Raw genomic sequence first — 21,687 nt, 5'->3', positions numbered from 1 at the left:
ATAAATAATTCTACTATAAAGACACATGCACATATATGTTTATTGCAGCACTATTTGCAATAAGGAAAGACTTGGAACCAACCCAAATGCCCATCAATGATAGATTCTTTTAGAAGGAAGAACAACTTTCCTGTCCATAGTCTAAGTAATGTGAACGGTAATGGGAAAACCACAGAAAATAAAACTTAATTTGTGAGATGAAAAATGAACTTGATACATTCTCAAAGTTCTTTTCAATGTTAATTTTCAGTGATTTCTTGGAAGTTAACAGCATTATAGTGGTTCTTATCCATCCAAGGGTGTAATAATAGCTAAAGAAACCTATGATGAGTTCAATAATTAACTACAGTTCTACTTGCAGGCTTGGTAAAAAAGTTACAACTGCAAATAGGGTATTAGATTTTAAATAAAATAGCCATGTTTGTCATGGCATTGTCTTTCTATACTTTCAATTTAAACATTTAAAAACATCATGGTGTAAGTAATGAGATACTCTTTTGTTATCTGTCTTGACTTCTTACACTATCTTCACTAACTAAAAGCCTAGGTTTATTTTTAGTGGTAATATAATCTTTTTTTAGTAATAATATAATCTTAGTAAGGGCAAGTTGTAATTTCTAAATTTTATTTCCTTGAGGATGCATGCATGGTTTATTTGAATTAACCTTTGCTGTTTTTATCCAAACATACTTTAAAATGAATTAATCTGTAGTTTCTCTGAAATTAAACATAATGAAATCTCCATAAACTGTATTCTTAATAACATTTGCACTTATGACCTGTGAAATATATAGTCATCTAGTTTGATCCTTCCTTACCCTAAAGGGAGGTTTATAGATTTAGTCACATAGAAAATCTATTTTATTGTGCTAAGAATAATTGAGAACTACAATAAAAATATTAGTCAAAAAAGTAAGTTGAGTTCAAATGTATTTTACAAATTCTTGCAGATATCTCTGTGTATATAAAATGTAATGACCTTCGTAATGTATAACTTTTTTTAAGGAAGTCTGTTTATATTAATTAACATTATCTATTTCATACAACAATGATTCATGAAAATATAGAACTCATAAAAACAAAGTTGAAGATAATTGACTTTATTTAGATCAGCAGTTCCCAACCTCTGTGGCACCAGGGACCGGTTTCATGAAAAACAATTTTTCCACAGATGTGGGACAGGGTGGGAGAAGATTTTTGGAACGAGACTGTTCCACCTCAGATCATCAGGCATTAGTTAGTTTCTCATAAGTAGCAGGCAACCTAGATGCCTCACATGTGCAGTTCACAATAGGGCTCGCTCTCCTATGAGAATCTAATGCTGCCACTGATCTAACAGGAGGCAGAGCTCAGGTGGTAATGCTCACTCACATGCTGCTCACCTCCAGCTGTGCGACCCAGTTCCTAACAGGCCACAGACTCTCACTGGTCTGCCACCTGGGGGTTGGGAAGCCCTGGTTTAGATATTTTAGTAAACAACATGATCTTTCAATGGGACTTTGGACAAGTTATTTAACTAAATTTTGTCAATTTTTTTTTATTTCTAAAATAAGAAACATAAAAACATTTAATTTATGGTAGTTTTCTGAGAATTAAATAAGATGTTGTATAAAAATACTTAGCATGGAGCCTGAATATAGTCAATACTCAATAAATGTTAACTATTAATTATATTAATTATTGATTATTAACAGTGTTACTCGGCCTTAGAATGTTTTAATTTTCTCAAGGAATAAAATTTGAAAATTTACAAGAATTTTGAGTTGGAAGGTTTTGCAAAGGGGCCCTTTTTAATTTCCCCTTGTGATCTTTTTAATAGTTTAATAAAATAATGTTGAGAAAAAAAATGACTTTGATTTTCATCAGTCTTACAACAGAATAAAAAATGAGTGTGGTCAGTAATCCTCTATTATCTTGTAAAGCCGTGTTAGTACTAAAGAAAGGTAGACATTCATAGGCTTGATAGGCTTGGAAACCCTCACTGTTACAAATGTCCTGAAGCTTAACATCCTTCAAACCTCTGGAAACTTATCCAAGAGGTAACTTTTTTTTTTTCAAGTATGGTCTCATAAGGGGCCCAGCTCAGCCTAAATAAATCAGAATCTCTAGGGATGGGGCTCTGCAGGTTCCATGTCTATCAAGTTTCTCAGGTGGTTCTTAAGCATAGTAAAAGTTGAAAAATTCTAATCTATCAGACCACAAGGAAATGCTGTCAGTTTTCGTGCCTTCTGATTTTCACAACTAGGAGCAGATGCCCCTTTCTTTCACAAATAAGCTTTGACTTTCTTCATGGATCAGCTAAATAAATTAACAGCTTTTAGTGGCAGCAATGTGGGGGATCTAAGCAGAGACTTGCACCTATTATAGTCTAGAAAAACATATGCGAGAAAATAAAGGATCAAAAATTGCTTTACTGTATCCTCTGTAAAATGTGGCAAGGTGTGAAAAGACTCATGGGTTTTATGGTTCTTTTATCACTCTGGGAAACCTCTGCCATCACTTTCAACATTTCCTCAGTTCTTCTGGCATCTTCAGGAGAAACTTCTTACTTCAGGAAAATGTATCTTTAATAGGGTTGATGATATCTAAGGTAAAATAGTGAAGTGAACTTATAATTTAGCATAATGTATTTTTTTGTTCAGAAGCAGTTTTTAAAAATTGATAATCAGTAATTGAATTAGGTGATTACTTTTTCCTGTTAAAATAATAGTCTATTAATATTTACAACATTAAAAATTATTCATTGTGTGTTTTACAGGAATTGAATTGCCTCCTAAGGGATATGTAGATATCCCATTGTTATTTCTACCCAGAATTATGAAATTACACAGAACAATGGTAATTATACAGATGATGAGAGCAAATGGAAAATATTGGACTATTGACAATATTTGTGAGTTGAGTCCGGAGTTTAAAAGGTAACATTTAAATAAAGACAGTTACAGTAATGCATTAAACAAGCTTGAAGGCCTTCTAAGGATGGGAACTTATTCTTTTGCATAAGTCCCATGCTCAACCTGTCTTGCCTGCAATGTCTACCATTTCATTTTAAGGAAAAAATCCCAAATTCGAACATGATCATAAACATTTTTTAATTAATTAATTTTCTGAGATGGAGTCACTCTTTTGTCCAGGCTGGAGTGCAGTGGTATGATCTTGACTCACTGCAACCTTCGCCTCCCAGGTTCAAGGAATTCTCATGTCAGTCTCCCGAGTAGCCAGGATTAGAGGCATGGGCCACCACGCCCAGCTAATTTTTGTATTTGTAGTAGAGATAAGTTTTCACCATGTTGACCAGGTTGGTCTTGAACTCCTGACCTCAAGTGATCCACCTGTCTTGGCCTTCCAAATGCTAGGATTACAGACATAAGCCACCACTCCCAGCCTGTAAACATTTTCTAATATTGCTGTCTTCCTAATGGTGTATGATGCACCTAAAATATTTGGGCAAATGCCCCCTTTCTTTTAGATAGTATCCTCCAAATGTAAATACCTCACAAAATTCTGAAGTACTGTACTTCATGACAGTTTTTGTTTTGTGCTTTGCCCATCCAATATAGAATGGATCCCAAGAGGGCTATATTACCTCTCATTAAAGAAGCGGGGAAAGCTCTTCAATTTTAACTGATAATTTCATGTTTCATTACAGTTTGCTTTGTGATGATTTCCCAGGGTTTGCTTTGAAATGTTTATAAAATTAGCATTTCCAGAAAATATTCTTTATTTTATCAGTTTATCTCTACCAAAGTCTAAATTCACAAGCTTTACTAAAATACCATAGGGTTAATAAATAATAAGTTTTTTGTTAATATGGAGTTTCTCTTTTTGTTCACTCTTAATGTTTTAATTTCTAATTAGTATTATGGGAATAGACAGTGAAGAAGTACAAGCGATACGTTGGATATACCCTATTGTTGGACTCCCACAAGCACCACCTCCTAAATCTCCTCAAGGTAGGTATACATCAGGATCAGAGAATGCCAGAATTCTTAGAGACTTCAGATATACTCTATTCCCTTATCTTCTTTGTTTAAATTCCAGAGAAAGTAGGTTGTCATGTGGGAATAGAGTATATCTAAAGTGGGAATTATAAGACGTAAACCTGTGCTCCTAATGTGTCCAGTGATTTTTCCACAAAACCATACTATTTTTTGTTGCCTTCCTATTGGTGAAATACAGATATTAGATAAAATTAAAATGAAATTAACTTCAGACTCCTTTATCCCACAGAGCTCTGCACTAGATTTGTAAGATTCTCGGTGACTTGCTCTCAAGTCACTTTCAGTCGTCCTATTTCGGCCTCTGTGTAACTCTTGGTCTCATCTAAGAACTATGCTGTGGAGATGTGGATCCCTTTATTATTGTCTCAAGAATAAAAACTTTATGGGATCCCCCAACCAGTCAGAATGTACTGAAGTTTTCAGGAAGGTTTACTTTGCCACAATAAACACAATATAAAATCATCTCTGCCCTTAAATGCCCTTCTTTTTCTCATTGACCTTATTTTTTCCTCCACATACCCTAGGCTTCGCTAAAGTTTCTGTGTGTTTTCTTTCCTCAATACCTTTCTTACTTCTATTGCGTTCCTTGATTTTCCCATTTTCTTCCCAGGATCAACTTAAGAATCAATATTTCTCTTAGATAACCAATGATATTTAGTATTCAAACCTTTTACCAGGCTCTAGATGGTATTCTGCATCCCTAAGATGCACTGAATTGCTCTGCAATGCAAAGGGATATTTATTTTGGATCTCCCCCTTTAGCAACAACAGATGAGTTAAAATAAGTCTTGAAATTTTGCTGTTTCTTTCTCTCTCCAATACCAATCTTTGTAAATGAAAAAGTGCTAGACTTCTACTGATGTAATTACATCACCACTTAGAAAGAAGAGACACTAGTAAGTTTTGCTTGTAAGTAAAGCATTTCCACACATACATTGGTTATAAAGGAAGGTCAAGACTACGTATTTCCTTATGTAGCTTAATTTGAACCAGAGTAAAAATCCACAAATATAGTAATATCTTTGACCACAAATGTCATTTATTTTACTTGAAGCATTTTTAGTTTTGACTTTAAAAAATCAACATATAAATATTCTTCAGAATATTTCACAGACGTGTCAAAAAATTTCTTTTATTTCCTTCCAGAAGATAGTTGACTGTATACTTTCCATAAAGCTGAACTGCTTAAATTTATAATATACAGTCATCTATTAAAGTGATATAATAAACCCTAGACAGTACTCTGTTGGAATGCTAATGATAGTGTTGCTCATATCAGCTGCAGACAGTTTCATTTTCTCCAGATTAAAGGTTTAAGGCCAAATTTTTAGTCAAAAACCATGCTTATGAGAACACAAAAACATAAATTTCTTGCAAATTTTTCTTCAAAGACAGTTAAACATGCTCTAGAACATCTTTCTTTGAGTTACTTTTCTTGGTAATTACTTGATTTTTAAATTAAACCTGAGTTCTGTAAATAGTTTGTGTTAGGTTAGCACAACCTATAGTAACATTAGTGTTCTGAAAGAGTATTAGTTATTAAATCATTTTCCCCAAAATCTGAAACCTATACTGGTGATTATTTTTATCTACATGTGCCGTCGAAAGGCAAGTGGGTATAATTTTATAAATACATATAATTTACTTTCTGTGTAGTTTATTTTTTGTTCTTTATTTAATAACATCAGATATAACCTACTGCTTTCCCTGCTCACCTATATTACTGTTAAAGTTTATTATTTCTTTTCTTTTTTATGTATCTATCACTTAGGTTATTCTCAAACCCAGGATACTTTTATGTTCTTTGAGCCACATTTTCTCTTTGTGCATTCTTATCTACTACTCCCTACTGGGGCAGATCATTGGAAAAACACTCTGCTACCTGTCACACTCTAAAGACAATGAAATGAGAATTCGTTGTGATTGAGTGATCCATACATTGCCAGAGCACTAATTTCCTAAGGACCTCTAGGACACCACCAGTGACATGATACTGATTGTAACTTTGATAACATTAATTTCTGATTTAATGCTTTGATACTGAAGATAGTTATAACCAGAAAAGCTTGTACAGTTTTTCCCAGACATTTTAACCCTTTTAATTTATATCTATCATGGTATTCTTATTGTGAATTTCACATACTCATTCTAAGTCCAGAATGTTTGATATAAATTTATAAATTTTAGAATAAAGTTTAAATTTATTATAGTATTTTATATTACAAATATAAGTATTGTGAAGACACATACATCTGAGGACATCATCTAATTTTGTAGTTTGTGTGAATATATTATTATCGATGCCACAGAATCATAGCATAATACATTTCACAAATATTTTTATATTATGATTTTCCCTTTTCCCCTATATTCAGTGTGTATTTGACTTGATAATAGTATAGCATTTTATATGTTTGGGAGAAATAATATTCTTATTTATGTGGACTCCAGTACACATGGTTATAGACCTAATGTCAAAATAATACATTGATATTCCTCCTTTATATAATTGGTAGTTGTACAAAGAAAGACTATTTTGATTTCTCACAACATTGCTGACAAATTTTTCATCACTTGATATTAAAAAATTGTAATTTAATACATATAAAATATATTTATATATACATATTTAATGCTATACATTAAATTAATATGTAATCACATTTAAGTTGAATTTTAAATAAATCATTATAATTTTATTTTTATGTGTTTAAAAGGTGACATTTATAAACTTAAAAGTGAATCAAAAATAATTTTAAATATTTTATTTAATTTAAATATGAATTTCAGTGTACATGTAAAAACATAAATCTAAAAGGAAATATTTGAAAATATTGCAAAATAAGTGTTACAGAACTTATTTTTAAAAGTTACTTGAAGACATTTCCTATAGTATTGTTATAAAAGTAGAGTTTAGTATTATCACAATGAACATATATTTCAAAAGGGGAAAAAATTCATGCATTTACAATTGCTCCTTTAGTTATTAATATAACTACATCAGTTCCTGAATCAAATTTTTACTTCCTAATATAATGTTTTATAATCTAGTATATATCTTACAGATCTATTTTCCTGTGTTATTTTTACATAGTGTTTAATAGTCATATTTTCTTCCCAAATGTTAATTGCATGAATGTGTGTGTATGTGTGTGTATGTGGCCAGATACAATGAAAAGTCAAAGTATACCAAAGGAAGTTTTATTTTTATGACATAGTTCATTTTCTTCTATCTCAAGTATGATCATATCACCTACATATCAAATTAACTGGAAATATTTCTCTCCTGTAGTTGTCATAAAATGTCAGACCAGAAAACAGGTAGAAGAGACCGTGGAAATCATACTGACTGCTGGTTTTTTCGGACATAGTCCTACTCCGGAAATGAAAGAATTTTTAGTAATTCCAAAAAGAAATTCATTTAATTTTGGTGAGGATATGAATGGTAAGAAAACTACAGTAGATTGAAAAAATGAAAAGAAGCACTTAGTTTCCATGAATTTCAGGTTGCTGATTGTGCAGTTATGTGATGATCCATGTCCATTTACTTTTCATTTATAACATTCACATAATGTTTAAGGAATATTCAGTTGTTATGTGTGTTGTTTTCACATAGCTCAAAAGTAACAGTTATAGTTATCACTAGATTTATAAGATGTAGATTGTGATTCCATCAATAGTGAGAAAAGAAAAAACTGTAGTAACTGTAATTTCCACTTCCCCTTAACTTTAATTTTTTCTTTTACTGTTTCTTTCTGATTTAAGGAATATGATAATGCCATAAAATGCAGCTTTAAATTTAGAAACAAAACCTTGAGTAAATTATTTTCTTATTTAAAGTAATAGAAAATGAACATAAATTAGATATATCCAAATAAAGTTTGTATAATAATAATGATCCGTATATTTACTGTATATTCCAGATTTATATATAAGAATTTACTATCTCAGTTTAAAAAATCAAAATAATTTAAAATAGGTTATCTAATTCTTCAAATATGTGATGTCTTGAAATAAATATATGGAACTGAGTGATATCAGCAATAAGGGAAAGTAGAGTGTTCTGGACCCTCCATACACCCACAAACACACCAATTCAGCAATAATTCCCTTTGTAAGGCAACAGAAACTAATTGAAAGTTTCTTGCATTTCAGGAGAAACCAGACTTACCAAAGCCTTTAGAGAGATTTAGGACACCCTCTTGCCAGAGACCCTGTGTTTGGCAAAGGGTCTTCTCATGACACATTGGTCTTGGCAATTATTTCATGGATATAACACCAAAAGCACAGAAAACAAAAAAAAAGTAGTACTTCATTAAACTCAAAAGCTTCCTTACAACAAAGGAAACAATCAACAGGGTAAAAAGATAACGTGGAATAGGAGAAAATATTTGCAACCCATGTATCTGATAAGTGGTTAATCTCTAAAATATATCAGGAGCTCTTACAACTCAATTCTTTTTTTAAAATAAAATCCTAATAACCCGATTTTTAAAATAAGCAAAAGACTTGAATAGACATATTTCCAGAGAATGCATATGAATGGTGAACAACTATATGAAAAAAAGTTCATTATCACTAATTAGGGAAATACAAATCAAAACCACAATAAGAAATTTGAACTGTTGCACATTGTTGGTAGGAATGCAAAATAGCTCATCAACTATGAAAAACAGTCTAATAGTATGGAGTCTCCTCAAAAATTTAAGAACAGAATTATCATACATTATCTAGCAATCCTTTTTCTAGGCATTTATTAAAAAAAAAATTAAAATGGGGAGTTCCAAGAGAGGTCTGTATTCCAGTGTTCATTGTAACATTATTAACAATAGCCAAGATACAGAAACAACCTATATTTATGCCCACAGATGAATGGATTAAAAAAATGTAGCATATACTATCCTGAAATAATATTCAGCCTTAAAAAGGAGGAAATTCTATAATATGCAATATCATGGATGGACCTAATTTAAATAAGTCAGTCTCAGAAAGACAAAACTACATGATACCACTTAAAATGATAAATTTAAAATAATAAGTGGAAATTAAAGCAGTATACTGGGTGGCATGGACTCTGATAAAATTTCAGAGTGATAATTAATCACACGCTTGTCTTCTCTCACCTGAGTTTAAAAATGAGAGGCAGATATAAAAATAAAGCATATGGAGATCAAAGTATTAGCTTTATTAATTATACAAATGAATTAGAAAATGACCTTGAAACTTTGAATAAATTTGGGCTTATTAATACCTTCCACCAAAATTGAGTATATTCATGCCAAACTAGCCAGTTGTGAACTCCTTGCAGGAGCAACTTACACATGAGGGAGTAGAAGAAAGTGTGAATCCTGGAATCAAGACATTGGAGAAGAAAGAAAAGGGTATGCTCACTTGCTCACGTTCCATTCCTTCACTCAAATTCACTGATCAGATATGTTGCTTTTCCACCATGGCAAGTCATGATGAAGGAGGCAGATTGAAGCTGAGATATTTTACTCCTATACTTTTTCCATTCTTGTGAGTGAATAGGCCTCTTTATGTAAAACTGCTAAGTAGGAGATAAGAATTCCCATTATCTTCATCATAGAATATCTCTGAGTCACATTAAACTATCAAGCTTCATTAAATGAAAATATGAGGACTCCTGTTCCCTCTTCATCCTTACTCATCACACATATCTTTAAGTTAACTGGGATTAATTGCTTTCATATCTTTATCTTTCAGCAACAATCTAGTAAGCATCTTTTCTGCCAGATATTACGCTCGGCTCCAGAGACGTTAAAATTAACAAGACACATACTCTGTTGTCAAGATGTTCAAAAATATTTATTCAACGTGATAAATCTATGCACCTGTACTATTTAAATCAATTAGTATTGTCCTATTGGAATATTATTATTCTTGGATTTTTAGACTGTGTTTTGCAATGTCACTTCTATAAGATTACAAATTATTCTCTGTGGGCAAGATTTCTCCTATAAGTGTATTTCTTCTTCCTAAGTAACTCCTGGTCCATGCATTCTTTGTAATTCTCTGTGGATTATTAGTTCAGTGACTCTCGGGGCTTTCTATCTGAAAGTAGTTTTAGTGATTAACTGCACATAAGTGTCATTCCCCTTAATTTTATTTCCCTATTGTTCTATAGCTCAAGACTGTTTTCCTTTGATTAATCTGTTGTCTTTTTTTGTGTGTGATGTTTTGATTTATGTGTCATATGTGTCTCATTTCATCCCAGGCCAGTCATCTTCCTGTGTCGTATTTGCCTGTTGTTTGTAAACTCCAATGACACGTTTGGCCTTTAATCACAAACAGCTCCTGAGAAACCCGTCATTGGTTCTCCTGTGACCTCATATTGACCTCCTGTCCTTGATTCTTTGCTCTGCTTCTCTTCACTTTGTTTTTTCTGATCAACTTACTTCATCCAGCCTTTTGTCCTGCTTACCCTAATAGGATCACCCTTGGAAAGACTGCCAACCTTATCCAATGTGTCTAATACGGCGGTCATATTTATGTTCCACATGTCACCAGCATTTACCAGTTGACCAAGTTGAAGTACTTTCTACTCTTGGCTTTCATGACTAACCTTATTAATTTATTTTCTCAGTGGTTACTCCTTTTTTTTATTGTACTTTAGGCTCTGGGGTACATCCCACAGGCTTGTTGCATAGATATACGCATGCCATGGTGGTTTGCAGTCTCAGTTCCCCCGTTGCCTACATCAGGCATTTCTCCCACTGTTTTCCCTCCCCAGCCTTCCCGCCACCTACTGTCCCTCCCCCACTCCCCAACCTGCCCCGGTGTGTGACGTTCCCCTCCCTGTGCCCACGTGTTCTCATTGTTCAACACTCGCCTGTGAGTGAGAACACCACGCAGTGTTTGGTTTTCTGTTCTTGTGTCAGTCTGCTGAGAATGATGGTTTCCAGTTTCATCCATGTCCCTACAAAGAACACGAACTCGTTTTTTATGGCTGTGTAGTATTCCATAGTATATATGTCCCACATTTTCTTTGTCCAGTTGTTTTCTTTTCTTTCTCTGACCTAACTTTTTGAGTGCCCTAGGGCTCTGCTCTGAGAGGCACCACATTCCTATGCACAGATTATGTCCTGCACACTTCCCAGACAGTGATGCTAATGGTGTTTCTTCAGCAATTTTGTGCCATATGACAAGCCTGCTATCTTAAGTTGTAAAGTCTTAAGTTAGACTGCTTCAGTTCTTTAGACTTTGAAATTGGATGCTAATCACTAATTGTCTCCTGTTGTTCTTAGAAGTCCCACATCTTCACCACACCCTACATTGTCTCAGTCTTTTCTATTTTGCCTGCTTCATTTCTTGATAAGCTCTTCTCACCCCCTATGCTCTGCTCTCATATGTTTTTTCTCAGATGGGCCCATGTTTTCACCATGAACAATTCCTGCAATCCAAATAATTCCTGCAGGCTGCTTTGATGACTAGAAGGAGGTTTCTCCCTCTCTACATCCAGTTAACTTTACTCATCCTTCAGTTTGGTGTGTTGGTCTCTTCCTCTGGAATCCTTAGCAGTGGTGTTCCCAGGACCTATGGTCTCATGGGATCCTCTGTTTCTCAGTGATACCAGTTATCAGAGTAATAATTTAAAAACTAGTTGTGGCATTAGCAGTTATTGTCAGTTTCTTCCTCTTGATCATAGACTCCATGAGGACAAGAACTGGATGTTTCATGTCAATGAAAGCCTTTAATTAATATTTGCTGAATGAATAAAGAAATGAAAATATAAATAATAAGAAAAACATGTTTTTAATGTATGTTTAAGTGTTTTCTGTGGAAACAAAATTATTTGCCCTTTATTCATTAATTTAGCCATAGCTAGAAAGTTTCCCTGACGTAAAATCTATAGGTCTTCATCAGCAGTTCATGAAAATATTTACAGAAGGAGAGACAACTGACAATAGAGGTGCATTGAGAAGGCAAGCATGAAAATTATTTTATATCATAATATAGAAGTCTATTTTGAGCTGATAAGAACTTAATTAGCTTCAATCACATACAAAAACACTTTTACTCCCCTCTAAACATACTTTATATTATTGATATTAAAACTCATTTTTATTGTATATTCATTAACTAATTTTTTGTGGCTATAGTTATTCTAAATACTTTTAACATTTATACTATAAGTTATTTGTGTACTACTATTACATTATTACATTATTCTGCATTTGTATATATATTTACCTTTGCCAGTGAGATTTATACTTTTATACATTTTTATGTTGCTTCTGAACACCCTTTCATTTCAGCTTGAAAAACTCCCTATTAGTACTTTTTGTAAGTCAGGTCTAGCAGTGACAAACTCCTTCAGCTTTTGCTCATCTGAGGGTTTTTATGTCTTCATTTTGAAGGACAGTTTTGTCAAGTGTAGTATTCTTGATTGCCCTTTTGTTTTCTTTTAGCACTTTGAATGTGTCATCTCACTGTTTACTGTCCTGCAATGTTTCTGTTGAGAAATCCACTGATAGTGTAATAATAATTCCTTTGTATGTGATGAGTCAGTTTTCTACTGCTGTTTTCAAAGTTCTATTTTTTTCTTCAACCCTTTTTGGCTACTCCATAGTCAGAAAAAGGACATCCCATGAGCAGAGTGGCCCAGAGTAGCCTACCTTTGACTTTTGACCATTTAATTATAAGGTGTCTTGGTATAGGCCTGGTGCCTGGAACTGTAGGCAGATCTGGGGCCATGACTGGGGACACATCTGGCACCTGTGTCTACAAGGACAAGGCTTGGAACCAAGGTCCATGAGGGCAGTCCTAGCGCAAGGGTACATGACAGAGTTTGCTGCTCCCTTTACTCTTCCCTTCACCTGTTTAAGAACTCCTGGGCTAAGGAGATGTCTCATCATTGGGCTGAGAGGGTTGAATTCTGGATTAGCACAGCTGTAGCCCCTGTCAATTCATGATTCTCTGACCTCTCTTTCACGTTCCATATGCAACAAACTTCTTGATTTGTGAGTTGGGCTCCTTAGATGTAACTGGAGAGTAAGTTTAATACATGTTTGTACCTCTCATCTACATGCTAGTTTTGGATTTAAGATATTTTTCATGTGCAGTGAACAAAACACTACTACTACTTTCCTTTGGTAACCTACTCATTAAGAAAATATGTGTTGGGCTGGGCACAGTGGCTCATGCCTATAATCCCAGCATTTTGGGAGGCCGAGGTGGGCAGATCACCTGAGGTTGGGAGTTTGAGACCAGTGTGACCAACATGGAGAAAGTCCATCTCTACTAAAAATGCAAGATTAGCCAGGCATAGTAGTGCATGCCTGTAATCCCAGCTACTCGGGAGGCTGAGGCAGGAGAATCGCTTGAACCCAGGAGGTGGAGGTTGAGGTGAACCGAGATTGTGCCATTGCACTCCAACCTGGGCAACAAGAGCAAAAACTGCATCTCAGAAAAAAAAAAAAAGAAAATATTTGTTCATCATATTGTCTGTATACTCCATTGCTAAAACATGAGGAACAGTTTTTGGTAATCCAAATATACCAGAAATTGAAAATCCTGCTCTAATAGTTTGAAATGCTGTTTCTATATTATTTAAACTTAATTCAAAGCAAAATTTAAACCACTTTTTTTCGTAAGTCTATTGGTTTTTAATACACTTATTATATAGAGCAAATATCATTATTTTCATTTAATAGTTAACGATTATTAATTCCCATGTGGTCTTTCTTGTTTTATAGACCTGAATTATAAAGATTTAAAAACGATGAGAATTGTCTTCTATGTTTATTTTTATATGCATTCATTTGTTTATTGACTTTTTAACAAAAATATACTATCATTATATTCCTGATAATGCACTAGACTTTATAGACACAAAAATAAATAATATATACCTCCTCCCTTCCTCTAAATACCTGAGTATTATTAGTCTTGACAGGTAATTGATATTAAATCTATGCATATTTAATTAAATTGAAATATATTTTAATCTTGATTTTCTTAGAGATTCCTAAGATACGTCAATTTCAGTATGAAATTGAATATGAATCTGAAGCTATGAAGTATAAGTTGGAACCCTGTATAGCTTTACATTTGATTAAAAAATCTTATGATATTATGGCTGAAAGTATAATATTGATCTTCAATCTGATATTCTCACCAAATATGCCATTAAGGTAAGTCTACTTTCCTCTTTTTTATTTAAACAATATTATTAGTCTTTTAAATGTATTAATGTTGATTTTTTATTTCTCAGTATTTGAATTACAGTACTTGTTTGATATTATTGAGAGAAATATTTTGAGCTAGATTACATCTACCTACAAAAAATATTCTCATGAGAAAAATGTAGTCTAAATAGTTGGAAATCTAAGATATCCCTCAAGAATTATGATCTCCCTAAGGTCATTAGTGTATCACATTAATGAAAGAGAATAGTCTATTTTGTAAAATCTTTAAAAAAAAACTGACCTAGTGTTATGCAATAGCAACATGATATTTCTTGATGTTGCTTATTAGAACCAGTTCAAATGATGCAAATGCCTAAGCTATATTTCACATTGCAACTGCTTTCATTACATTTTACTACTCAATACATAGCATTACATATTCCTTAGTAAGGTATAAGTGAATCTGTGGGAAGGGTGGCCTTTAGATGTCTGCCATCTGGGAAACTTCATCCAGTGTCATTATGTTTGCTTTTTGGACACCTGCTATACAGCATCTGCAAAAACTATATGATATTTCACTCTGAAATAGGTCTTTATTTGTGTCTGAATGCAGAGATTCTGATGAGCACCATGATATGCACAAAGTACAGCCTGGCAATGAAAAAATAACTGAAAATATTATTTGTGTTATTAATGATTTCTTTTTTTTTTTTCTCTCAACTTTTATTTTAGATACAGGTAGTACATCTGTAGGATTTTTACATGGGTATATTGCACTCAGGCAGGGAGCATAGTACCTAATAGGTAGCTTTTTAACCTATCCCCTTCCCAAGTAGTAGTTTGCAGTGTCTGTTGTTCCCATGTTTATGGCCACAGGTGCTGAATGTTTAGTTCTTTTTTATTAGTGAGAACATGCAGTGTCTGGTTTCTATACCTGCCTTAATTTGCTTAGGGTTATGGCTTCCAGCCCTGACCATGGAAAGAGGACATGGATGCATGCAAAGGACATGGTTTCATTCTTTTTGATGGCTGCATGTTATTCCATTGTGTATCAATCCACCATTGATGGCCATGCAGGTTAATTCCATGTTTTTGCTATTGTGAATATAATATGGCAATGAACATACGAGTGAATGTGGATTTTTGGTATAATGATCTATTTTTCTTTGGGTATATACCCAGTAGTGGGATTGCTGGGTCAATTTCTAAAGTTCAGCCTTGTATTTGATGTAGTCATACATGTAAAGTGGCTATGAATATGTAGTCTGATAACTAAAAGATACAAGGTCATCTTAAGGAAGTCATAATGAAATCAAGCTACAAGAAGAAAGTATACCATACACATTGACATTTTCCATTTTTTGTATTTTCTTTTATTTTTTGTAGTTTTATATATTTGTTTGTTAATTTTTTTTCACATTTTGCTTCATATTGTATTAATGCAATGATGTGGAAATTACAGCAACACTAGAAAGGGAACAATGTTATTATTTGTGAATATGGGCAGAGCCAATGTGAATTTATACTCATTAAAAATTTTGTGGATTTAGAACATCTTGGTGAATATTTGGGAAACTAATTTAGGGCAACATTTTTTGATGATTGATAAATTTCTGTGAGATAAATTTCACAGTGTGATGTTCTGATATGGTATAGCAATGCTATTTTGTGCATATATACATATATTCATTTACTATGATTCCTTCTTTTATATGTACAATCATGTATCACTTGAAGACAAAGATATGTTCTGAGAAATGCATCCTTAGGTGATTCCATCATTGTGCACGCATCATAGAGTGTATTTACACAAACCTAGATGGTGTAGCCTATTGCACACCTATGCTATATGGTATAGCCTATTGCTTCTAGGCTGCAAACATACACAAGATGTTACTATACTGAATAATGAAGACAACTGTAACACAATGGTAAATATTTGTGTACCTAAACACAAAAAAGGTACAGTAAACATACAGTATGATAATCATATGGAACAACCATTGTATGTACAGTTCGTCATCGACCAAAATGTCAATGCAAGAGAAACAATTAAATGAGAAAAATCAAAATTACACCAATAGTGTAATGAAAAATAAGCTATGAAAAATAACAGGAAAATAATTATACTATGCTTTACCTAGATTCATAAATTAGTATTAAATTCAATTCTTCTCTTTTTTGTAGGCAAGTTTAAAAAGAACATTTTTTATGTTTTGGTAAAAAGAAAATATATCATGTTTCCAACAGTGAATACTAGGTAATTTTGACATTCATCTTTTCACAGAATACAGTGTTGTGCATAATAAAAATAATAATCGATTTGCTAAATTATAATTTTACAAAAGAAATGCAGGAAAATTATTCCTATGGGCCTTTTTCCAATAAAAATCAAGAGTCCAATACAAAAACATATGAGAACAATGGTTAATATTGTAATGAATCAGTCTGATGATCCTAATTTAACATGTCTAAACATTTTTCTAAATAAAGAAATAATAGCTATCATTTGTCTTATAGTATCTTCAGAAATACGAATTACCTTAGCTTGACATTTTCCTAGAACTTTTTACCTGCTCAGGAGCTGAACAGAATGAGAAACAAAGTTTTGTTTCGGAGTATGTTGGTGGCAACGTGAAATAAGAAATAACAATGTACACATATGCATTGTTATGAATCTATGTATTGATTATTAAATGGTTCACTGTGGCATCCCTGAAATTGTGTGGTCTTCCCCCAGTGGGTCTCACATTTTAAGTCAGCAGCTTCTCATTAACTCAAAGAAGTGGCTTGTAGAATGGAATTATTCAGTATTATTCATTTGAATCTGTATATTAATTTATCAAAAATCATTTAACATCTACAAAAGAGACAAAATCTCTGCACTTTAGGAGTATATCATCTAGTGAGAGTGATAAATAACAGAAATAAATGAATAAGCAAGCAAGCAAATTTTAGATTGTCCTAAGAAATAAATAAATAGGGGAAATAGAGATCTATAAAGGATGCACATCAGATAAAGTGGATATATAGTCTTCCATGAAATGATGTCTAAGCGAAGACCTTACAGATGAAAAAACTTGGAAAGAGCATTTGAGCCAGAGAAAATGATAAATGCAGAAGTCGTAAGACAGGAAATGTTTAGCACAAACAATGAATAGTAAGAAGGCCAATCTTTCTCTAATGGAGTGAGCAAAGGAGGAAATAAGTTTGGAGAATTTTGCTGGGATTTGTTCACATAGGTCTATGATAATATGAGTTGGTCTTTTATGTTAGAAACAATAGAAAACTATTGAAGAATAAATATTTGGGCAACTAGTTTAGGACAACTTGTGTACTTGATTCATCAAATTTTGTAAGTCTAAGTGATACCTGATGTAACTTAACAATTGTATTTTGTGCATATATGTGCATATTTATTTACTTCTGCCATTCCTTGTTCCAAATTAATTTGGAATGGTTTACTGGAAGACACAGAGTTAAATTAAAAAAAAAAAAGAAAAGAAAGAAAAGAAAAGAATAGCTCTAAATTGTGGAAATCTTGTAAGATGCTAACAGGAGAATTGGAGAAACCAGTTCTTGAAATAATGGTATTGAAATAATGGTAAGAGTAATATAGTTTCATTTACAAAGACATGAGAATATGAAAGAGGTATAGGTTTAAAATGTATATTTGGATGTGTTAAGATTGTGTATTAGTCACCATTAACTAAATTATACTGCATAGTGTTCGATTGTTTCTATGAAATGCACTTCATTTTAGCAGCACCCTATTGAAAGAACATTTTAAAATTTTACTCCCAGTTTTTTTGATAGTATAATGCAATAATGAATATTTTTGTATACATCACTTCTTGAAATCTTAGAGGCATTTCTCCAGAGGAAAGTACCAATAGTGAAACTCCTAATTTATTGAGTGAAGCTTTCTTTTTTAAAAAACTTTTATTTTAGGTTCAGGCGTACATGAGCAGGTTTGTTATATAAATAAATTTGTGTCAATGGGGGTTTGCTGTACAGATTATTTCTTCACCCTTGTATGAAGACTAGTACCCAATAGTTATTCATTCTGCTCCTCTTCCTCCTTCCAACCTTCACTCTCAGGTGGGCCCCAGTGTCTATTGTTCCCTTCTTTTTGTCCATGTGTTCTCATCATTTAGCTCCCACTTATAAGTGAGAACATGTGGTATTTGGTTTCCTGGTTTTCTCCTATGTTAGTTCGCTAAGGATAATGGCCTCCAGCTGTATCCATGTGTCTGAAAAAGACATAATCTTTTTCTTTTTTTCTTTTATTATTTTTTTTTTTGAGACAGAGTCTCACTCTGTCGCCCAAGCTAGAGTGCAGTGGGGCAATCTCAGCTCACTACAATCTCTGCCGCCCAGATTCCAGCGATTCTCCTGCCTCAGCCTCCCGAGTAGCTGGGATTATAGGCACCTGCCACTACACCCGGCTAATTATTTTTATTTTTAGTAGAGACAGGGTTTCACCATCTTGGCCAGGCTGGTCTTAAACTCCTGACCTCCTGATCCACCCACCTCCGTCTCCCAAAGTGCTGGGATTACAGGCGTGAGTCACCTCAGGCAGCCATAATCTCTTTTTGTTACTGGATGCATGGTATTTCGTGGTGTAGATGCACCACATTTTCTTTATTCAGTCTTCCTTTGATGGGCATTTAAGTTATTTCATGTCTTTGCTATTGGGAATAGTGCTGGAATGAATACACAAGTACATGTGTCTTTATGATAGAATGATTTTTTATTCCTTTTGGTTTATATCTAGTAATGGGATTGCTGTGTCCAGTGGTAGTTCTGTTGAGAAATTGCCATACTGCTTTGCACAAATTTGGTAAGATATTATCCAGTTGCTCACAAAATGGTTGAGTAATTTTGTAGTCCTAGCTAAGAAGAATAAGAGTCCCCAGAACTGTTCTTTCTGTCACTTTTAAGTAAGAGGTTTGAGATTCCTTTTCTAATCCTGACTTATGATATTGAAACCACACTGTTACATGTGTGTCATTTCTACCCTAAATAAGCAAACAAAATAGTGGCTACTGCCCTATCTCTCCACTCTTTGTCATAGTCAAATGCTTTGGAAGTCTAAAATCTATCTCTACTAACTTTCTTCCTTAATTGCCACTCAATTTTATCTTATTCTGCAAGGTATATGTGGTCTTTACCAATTGCAATTTACTTTTTAAAAAACTGCCATCTAAGTCAATTATATGGGCTTTGTATGTTTTCACAGAAAATATATTTTTTCTTTGTGAAGCAAGAGTTGAAAATACTTTCTCACAATGTTTCATTTTTGAAAAAAATCCCCAAATGGAATATCTATTAGTATAAAACATGGGTTCATTTTGCCAAATCCACTCTTACCTTCTTATGCACTATGATATTCTATGCTGGCTACAGAAAATTTGCAGAATTCATTCTGCATATGTTATTGGTTCTTAGAAAATTACTAGAAGGTTGATAAAGTGCCCTAAAAAATAATTATTTCAAAGGCAGAATGATAATTTATGACCTAAAAATAAATAATTTCTAAAATGTTATTAAAAGTCATTTACATTATTTTTAAGAATTAAATGCCCTAGTGTTTTCACTGAAACATAAAGTTTGCTTACATTTTTAACTTGATATTACCTTACTATATTTATTCTCTTTACTTGTTTTCATGTGGTATCCTTAAAAATCTCCTTTTATATTCAAGGACTGAAATAACACTGAAAATAGAGTGCATAACAGATGGGATCTGGAAGTTTCCCATAAGGGTGATCGCTACTGAACCTGATGTGGATGCTGTCATTGATATTGAAGGAGTTGGTTTATTTAAGGAATCTGTTTCTGACTTTAGGCTGACAAGTCAGACAAGGTAATATATTAAACAAAAGTGTGTAGCTGTTTTAGTGAATATGCTGAACTTTGGAATGAAATTTAAGATAGGAAATTCTATAGTTCATCTTTTGCTGGTTAAGCCAGTGCAACATTGGTTCTGTGAATCAAAGCTTTATATATTACAGAAATTTTTGTTTAAAAATTGGAAAATAGGGCATACAAAGTGAAGACCAGAAAGGAAAACAAAAGTAGATAATTAAAAATTGAAATGCAGGATACTAATAATATTTCCATTTGTTTTCAAAGATGTTTCAGTGTTTTTCTGCAAATGTCAATTGTGTTAGTATATCAAATAGTTTAAGCAGAAATGATTGGGTAAACCCACATTAATTCCACGTTATGTTTTATTTACTTTCTATCATAGTGGTCTTTGTCATATTTGTGCTAACATAGGCAGTATTGCAATACTTTTACCTATCTCACATGTAAAATATACTTTTACAGCTTTTTGAGGTATGGCATGCATAACATAAAATTCATTCATTGTAAATGTACATTTTAATAATTTTTAATTATACAATTTGCAGTCATTACTACATTCTAGATATAGAACTTTTCCTTTTCCCCCCACATTTCCCTCAAACCCTTTTGCAGTCAACTCTCATACCCTTTACCAGTTTCAGTCAACCACTGATTAGCTTTGTCTCTATAGTCTTGCACTTTCTGATATTTCAAATTAATGAAATTACATAATATGTATCTTTTGCATGTGATTTCTTACACTATCCTTATCTGAAGTTCAGTAGTTTTCATGAATAAGCACCTATTAGCCTTGTATATATTTCATCTATTTCTCGAGGGCTGAAATGGTTTTTTGTAACAGTTGTCCAGCTTTATGGTGAAAATGAGTGATGAACAGTTAAGTGTATAATCACTTGTATTTGGAGCCAGGTTATACACGTCTTTATAGATAGGATATTCACAAAATTCACTGTCCAAACTTGAACCATCTTGAGAATTAAAGAGGATAATTAATAATTAGGTTTGGCAACAAGGTAAACTGGGACAGACCTGAGCAAAGCAGCACCTAACAGTTACTGTTCTTATAGGCTATGGCAAGATGTTTGCTATTTATCCAAAGAAGTATAAAAAAATCATTAAATCAGCAGAGTGATATATTTGAAAAAGAACATTTAGCTGAAATGTATAGAAAACAAATGCAAAAAGGGTAAGAGTGAATGGAGATAGATTAGTTAGTTGGTTAATGCTGTTGTCTGAAGGTTGCTTGAACTTTTTGCAGGGCAAGTTTAGAGGGAAAATAGACAGGTTGGAGAGGCTATAAGGAGGTAAAGACAGTTAAGTTTAGCGATAGTTTTGGGGATCAGAATGTTCCACTTTGCTAGAGAGTATTCAGTGTTAAATCAGAGAAGTACCTGTAATGTAGAAGAAATTGTAACATCAAGTGGATATTAAACTATATGATCTGAAATTTTTCTTACAGTTTGAAAAAATGATATTCTTGTGAAAAAGATTGGTTTCATAGTCAAACAGAATAAGAAATAATTTTTTGCTCAACCACTGAATACCTGTGGGACTTTCAGCTATATGTTTTTGCTTCTCTGAGCTTCTATTTCCTCATTTTTAAAGTCGAGATAAAATATAACCCATAATGTTGCCATGAGAACAAATAATGCAGTGTATATAAA

The 21,687-nt window shown here is 33.1% G+C and overlaps 1 protein-coding gene across 1 annotated transcript in view; it reads left to right on the top strand.

The window, feature by feature from the left end:
- CFAP47 (cilia and flagella associated protein 47) overlaps window positions 1-21,687 on the top strand; it is a 442,460-nt gene that overhangs the window by 407,875 nt on the left and 12,898 nt on the right. Inside the window, 5 exon segments of the mRNA XM_021669675.2 lie at window positions 2,759-2,918; window positions 3,859-3,953; window positions 7,294-7,446; window positions 13,984-14,155; window positions 19,857-20,018. Coding sequence (XP_021525350.2) covers window positions 2,759-2,918; window positions 3,859-3,953; window positions 7,294-7,446; window positions 13,984-14,155; window positions 19,857-20,018 — 742 coding nt within the window.

The sequence above is a fragment of the Aotus nancymaae genome, unplaced genomic scaffold, assembly GCF_030222135.1.
Source record: "Aotus nancymaae isolate 86718 unplaced genomic scaffold, 86718_ANA_hifiasm-v0.15.2.pri h1tg000058l, whole genome shotgun sequence".
In the NCBI taxonomy this organism is placed as follows: domain Eukaryota; kingdom Metazoa; phylum Chordata; class Mammalia; order Primates; family Aotidae; genus Aotus; species Aotus nancymaae.
Note: the sequence above shows the minus strand (reverse complement) of the source record. Positions and strands in the feature narration are given on the sequence as shown.